The sequence below is a fragment of the Lactuca serriola genome, chromosome 4 (genome assembly GCF_051521515.1).
Source record: "Lactuca serriola cultivar US96UC23 chromosome 4, Lser_US96UC23_V15, whole genome shotgun sequence".
NCBI classification, from domain to species: domain Eukaryota; kingdom Viridiplantae; phylum Streptophyta; class Magnoliopsida; order Asterales; family Asteraceae; genus Lactuca; species Lactuca serriola.
Window position 1 is genome coordinate 33,982,024 of NC_136411.1, and position 6,226 is coordinate 33,988,249.

Here is a 6,226-nt window from a genome sequence, read left to right on the forward strand (position 1 = left end):
GAACCATTGGCCATGTGCCTCATCTTCAACGGAACCATTATCTACTCATCGTCGCCCACCCTGTCTCCGACTTCAACACCAAGAACCTCCGTTTGGTAATCTAACATCCTCCTCTTTCCCTTTCATTGAAGATAAACAAACCCTAATTTTCTTTATTTAAAATCTCTGTTACTGAAACATTCTACTTGATTTGAGAGAATTACTGCATAAATAACCACCACCGGAACCTCTTCACTTGTCACCAGAATCCTACCAGCCACCGTTGTCCCTTCCTTCGACCATAGTAATTCCATCATTAACCAAGAGCACCCTATGTTGGTAATTCTTCGATCTCTTCACAATTTATTTGATTTTCGGTTTTGATTTTATATATGTATATGTTAATATCTAGACAGTAATAAGTTAGCTTGATCATAGTCTAGTATGAAGATGAAACTTACATCACCTCTTTGAAATCACTTCATCTTGTTAGACTCACTAAAAGCATCTTTTGGTTCTTAATATATCTGTTTCTTAACCTGTAGGGTATAATTTATTGAATCTGATTGGTCCTCAAGACATGGAATGTCTAAAATTAGAGGAGAGTTTATCGCTGGTGTTCTACATCATCTTCCTCCTATTATAGCTTTTACAACTCCAATCCCAAACAGGTAATAAGTTTTATTTTTTTACTATTGTTGATAATATGAAGAGTGTGTAAGAACATTAAGGCCTCTGCAAATATTTCTAGATTGTAAATTGTATTTTGTCTTGAATCGATGGTCTTCGCACACATCTCTCTCTCCCTAATCTTGTTGGAAACTGGACAAGGCTCATAAGACTGTGAGTACATTATCTTGCTTTTCTTGTTCCTAGTTTTATAAATCTTTTCCATTTTCCAAATATTTCTGGTTTTTCATTTTATTTATTTAGTTATTTTCATTTTTAGCATTTGCAAGTTGGTGGGCTTAATGAGTTAAGCACTTAACCTAGACATGTATTTATGGTTGTTGTTTTTACTTAATCTGGACATAATGACTTAATAGATTAATCTGATTTAATGTATTAATATACTAATTTGTTTTTTCCTCACAACTCCTATGACCTTAAAAATTGATGAATGTTGTGAAATTTGATTTTCTTTCTTTGAATGTGAGGGTAAAATGGTCATTCAATCTAGAAAAGGAATCACAGTTGATGTACACAACAGTTTATCCATATAGATGTTGTTATCCATTCAGCCATTTTAACAATACAGTTGTTGATTCAACATTGTTGGGAAGGAAATTTTGGAGAAGTCAAATCTTGAAGTGGCTTTGAAGGGTCTAAAAGACAGGCTTATAAAGATTCTTTGTATAAAATATTTGAAATTTGGTTTTGTTTTCGGTTTCTTTTTTTCTTTCTATGTTTGTTATAGTTTTAATTTTTTTTGCATCAAAAAGCTTGAACTTCAACTACATAATAAATAAATTACTATTGTTTAATTTATTTTCTTATTATTTTTCAGTTGAAGTTATCTTTAATTACTTGATGTTTTGCTCAAATTTTGTCAAACAAACAAGGGTATGAATCAATATTTATGCTTACTACACATCAATCCACACACTTATGAAGTAGGTTTGATATTTTTTGTGTTTCTTATCATTATTAAAGGTTATTTAAAACATTTGTCCACCAACCAAATATTAAATTTAAAATAAGGCTTTCTGTCAATGTTTGCAGCTTTCTTTGGAAAAACATTATGTAATAGCTCTTTAGCACACTCTCGATCATTTAACAGGAGTATAAATTAACTTAAACTTTATGTGTATAACCTCTATTTCTTTCTATTTTCCCATCCACTGTTCTTCTGGATAAAAAAATAGTTGGAAAATGGAGGGAAAAAATAAATGAGGGCAAATTTGTAAAATGTTATACGTAATGGGAAATCCATGACTTTCATTATGAAGTCCTTACTTTTTAATCAATTTATAAGGTCTGTTTAATTTATGTATTGAATAAACCGTTGTGATAGTAAGTTGTATTAACTCATAATTAAGTTAACAACAATCCATTTACGTTGAATATTGAGTATGATCCTCCTGTCAGAGTAATTTAGAATAAGGGGAAGGGGCATTTTCGGAAGTTTTTTTTATTCAGTAGTTTTTCTTCCAATATTTTAGTTTGATTCAATTTCTTTTTATGTTAGTATAAATTAGAAGATGCGTTGTTTTGTAATTTAGTTCCAGAACTAGTTTCTCCACCTAATAAAGCTAAGGCTCCAATCAATCTTGTTATCCCCTGTTTTCATGTTTTTTCTTCTATGTCCATGTTTTGATCTGTTGGTTCACATATGCACTAACAACTTCTATATTATCGATTCCTCTTTAAGAAATCATTTCGTTGGTTTGTATCAAGTATAAAATTTTCTTAAAGAGTTCATTGCATATGGTTAACTTCATCCTTTTTTTCTTTGAACTAATATGTTGGCCATGTCTAAAGTACAGTAGGGAAGTTAGCAGGCACCTTGAATTAATGTCCAAATTCACCGTATGATAGTCTATGTAAGAATACAAAGTTAGTTATTTGCTCATATTACTTGACAATTAAAAGAAAATATGACTAAATACTCGTTCGTGGGCTAATCAATTTATCATGTTGTAAAGTAATATTGATGTGATTAAATAGATATTAGACAACAACACATTTTAATACTTAAATCCTTTATGTTTTCTAACAAAATCTTGATGCATCGAACTTGAGGCCGTATCTGTAGTTGAAATCAAAATCAAAGTCCCTAACAATAAGAAAGTGTAATATTGTATGTATTTTTGGCTCTACATGAGATTTTTTTATACCAGGCATGGCCATTAGCTCCAACAAGTGATCAGTCATTATATATGTTTGTTAGATAATATTAAGCACAAATATTCTAAACTATAGTGTTGAATTATATGGTCCAGGCCTAGGGAAGAAGTAGGAATGTACTGGGGCTATAAAGTCAGATATGCTCCCAATTTCAGTTCAATAATTAAACACTGCCCATATAAGGTAACAAAGGGCAACACATTCGTATCTATTTCTGGATTAATTCCATAATCCATAAATAGGAACAAGTGTGTTGCGATTTTGAAATTTAGTTAGCAGTAATAAAATGTATCTTATTGTTTGCATTTTTTAGCAGGAAATCAGGTCATTAATTATGTTTTCCTTTTCTACTTTTTTCCTCTTCTGATTGCTCTTTTTCATTTTAGCAGGTATTCAGGTCATTAACTTGATATCATATCAGGTATTGGATGAGTTTCAAAAATATACATGGCCAGTTCCTGTAGACCAAAAGACATTAAGGTTCACTGGAACTACTTTAACCATAACTTCTCATTTGTTAGGGAGTATGTGTTCCTAGTTCAGGCGCTAGAGTAATGGCAGTTTTGGGTGGGCCCACAACAAAAGGTCCAAGTTTGTGATTCAATATCCTTTAGTTTTGGATAAACAATTCCCACCATTGTATTCTTAGTTATTAGCATTGAATGTAAGTCATTCCCATTCTCTTTTCATGATCAAAAGTCATTTTCACCCCTGTTTATGCAAACACATCAGAAAACATAGGCGTGGTTTAGCCAGAGAACTAATGTGGCCAGAAGCTTTACATTTTGTCAACTTGATGCATCTAAGTAGAACTTCATGATTGCTGATTTGTTAAGAGAATGGTGGATTTGGAACTGTTTACAAGGATCAGTTAGATTCAGAGAAGGTAAAATATTCAAAACGATGTCTTTCATATTTTCCATGGGTCGTACACTTGCTACAATTAATGTACTCTTACACAAAAGTTTGAACAATTAGTAAAAGGAAACTTATGTTGCTTTTTTATTTTTCCTTGTTGACAAAATATCTAAATTGTTAAATTCTTGAAGTCACAAATTGTATAAAGTTTGGCGCAATATAGTTTCATAATTCGCTATTAGGGTTGTCAATATGTGCTTGTTTCCAAGCACAAATTGACAAAATATCTAAATTGTTAATTTACTAATTAGGACACCATAGATTGATATATCAGAACTTGAGAATCTTCTCTCAGCTGCAATTCCCCCTGACAAGAATGCTGCAAATTCAAAATCTGCTCCAATTGCTAATAAACCAGAAAAAGTTCAACTGGTAATATATAGTAATATACTATTTGTCATAGTTTAATTTATATTTTTTTATATATAATTTTGACTTTTTTGACCTTGTTACAGATTGATCATAGGCGAGCATACAACTGTGAGATCATTCTTTCAAAGGTGAATATACCTTTGCATGAACTAATGGTAAGCTGGCCAAAGTTGTTAAAATTTTTTTGTATGTTAATTTATATAATTCATAATAATAAAAAATGGCAGGATTATATTAGAATATTAATTTTTTGATAAGTCGTCAGTATAGGTATTAGCCATTCTAGCCGTTAGGACCCTTTCCAGATGTTCACTTTTCTCTCATTTGAGGAGATAAGTTTGTTATTATTATTTTTTTCTTTTTTCCTTTCTGAGTGTGGATATGGAAACTTCATGCACAATTTTATTATAATTATTTTCCAGGTCATATGAATGATTAAATGTCGACACTCGACATGCACCTGAATTCTATACTTTGTGGTGCTTGTAGAGTGTCATGTATTGATTGATTAATGGTTTGGTTGAACACAAGTCACATGATACTTCAAGCATAGTTTGGATAATATTAAATTGTTAATGGTTCAGTTTAGAATTCAAGCGATGTCTAATGTTTAATGATTAATTTCACAGGTGATGACCTTACATGTGACAATGCAAATCTTGAAGGTGAATCAGGGTCACGCTCTAAGCAAATTGAGAAAGCTACTTCTATTCTCTAGGAATGTTTAATGATCAATTTCACATGGTTTCCAAGGCTGCTAGGTGAAATTGATGTTAACTCTTTTTATCTTGGATTACTTGACTGATATTATAGCAACCAAATGTCTCATTTTCATTAATTTGGCTAAAAACTATTTTCATTGCCTATTAAGTCACTAAATTAACATTTTATGTTAAATATGTCACCATGCTTACAGTTTTTTCTGACTTCCATTTTTTTATAACATAATAAAACCTCACTCGCTGATGTCATCTTTTCTGACTTCCATTTTTTATATAATTTTTATTTGGGTCAGGAGGAGGCTGCTGGTGACAAAGCACCACAATCTGAAAGAGGCATCAAGTCACGTGCAATTCTTGGTAGATAGGTCAAAGGAATTGTCACAGAGCAGGTTTTTATAATGCTTCACATGTTCAAAATAGCAATTTACTTTCTTTATTTTGTTTATCGTAACATTATACTAAAATTCTTTCTAGGGTATTCTGCTCATTTACATTGCAAATTTGCTGCTTTAGTTCAACATCCAGATGAAGGTCAAGTCACTAAGTTTCTTGCTTGTTGACTATTTGTTGACTTTTTTAAAAGATTTTTATTTTCCAATTATGATTTCAACAGATTATTGAAGTTGAATCGGGTCTCGGTACATATGAGATTGAATATGATGAAGAGTGGCTAGCAATCACCCGTAGAAAGGTATTGGTACATCCAATATTGAAATGCACGGTTTACCCTCGACATTTTCCTTGATAGTAAATCCTCCCCTGAATACTAAATCCATACCATAGGTGTAGTATGTAAACTATTTATTAACAAATAAATAAATCAATATGAAAACCTCTCAGCAAATATAAGTAAAATGTTGGTTGATATTTTTTTATTTTTTTCTTGTTTCCAGGGAGTGGGTTAGCTGGAATGAGGCAAAGGGAGTGGGTTGGCCTTTTGTTTTTTTTGTTAAATGTTAATCGTTACTGAAAGGAAAAAAAATCAAATTTTAATTTTGATTTATTTGCTGTCTCGTGTCTTGTAGGTTCATGGTGGTCAGCAGTCCATGTAAGTTTCTTGATTTGTAACATCTTATATTCAAGAAATAGCAATGTACTTTCCATAAAAAAATTATAAATTATATTCTTTGAAAAAATTGCTAGATACAAGTTTAAAAGTAGAATGTCCTAATAAGAATTAATTTTAAAAGTAGAATGAAAATGACAAGTGATTTTGTGTTGTGTTTACAGGGTTGATGAAAGTGAATCGCTTTGGAGTTAGAAGAGGAAAAGCAAGCTCAAGCTGAAAGAGATAAGATACTGCAAAATGCAAGTGTTCCATTCTTCATTTCAATTGTTAGTATGAAACACATAGTAGATTAGATGAATGCAAATTTATATATTGTAAG

General features: G+C 31.3%; 1 protein-coding gene across 2 annotated transcripts; it reads left to right on the forward strand.

Annotated features, from left to right (window-relative positions):
• Positions 1-2,232: 2,232 nt before the first annotated feature.
• On the forward strand, positions 2,233-5,525 carry LOC145100040 (formin-like protein 13). Of its 2 annotated transcripts, XM_079037467.1 has the most exons (10): positions 2,233-3,009; positions 3,216-3,247; positions 3,348-3,490; positions 3,559-3,712; positions 4,040-4,116; positions 4,200-4,271; positions 4,746-4,877; positions 5,132-5,227; positions 5,313-5,369; positions 5,452-5,525. In XM_079037467.1, exons 4-7 carry the CDS (start codon positions 3,643-3,645, stop codon positions 4,842-4,844), a joined length of 318 nt encoding a protein of 105 aa, XP_078893593.1. In that variant the 5' UTR covers positions 2,233-3,009; positions 3,216-3,247; positions 3,348-3,490; positions 3,559-3,642; the 3' UTR covers positions 4,845-4,877; positions 5,132-5,227; positions 5,313-5,369; positions 5,452-5,525. The 2 variants fall into 2 exon arrangements, 1 of the variants encoding a protein (XP_078893593.1); XR_013704781.1 differs by having other exon boundaries at positions 3,348-3,712; positions 4,006-4,116.
• Positions 5,526-6,226: the final 701 nt, after the last annotated feature.

Coding starts and splice junctions, on each gene's coding strand:
- LOC145100040 (XM_079037467.1), top strand. CDS start 3,643: ATGATTGCTGATTTGTTAAGAGAATGGTGGATTTGGAACTGTTTACAA. Junction 3,713..4,039: donor ATCAGTTAGATTCAGAGAAG/GTAAAATATTCA, acceptor ATCTTCTCTCAG/CTGCAATTCCCCCTGACAAG. Junction 4,117..4,199: donor AACCAGAAAAAGTTCAACTG/GTAATATATAGT, acceptor ACCTTGTTACAG/ATTGATCATAGGCGAGCATA.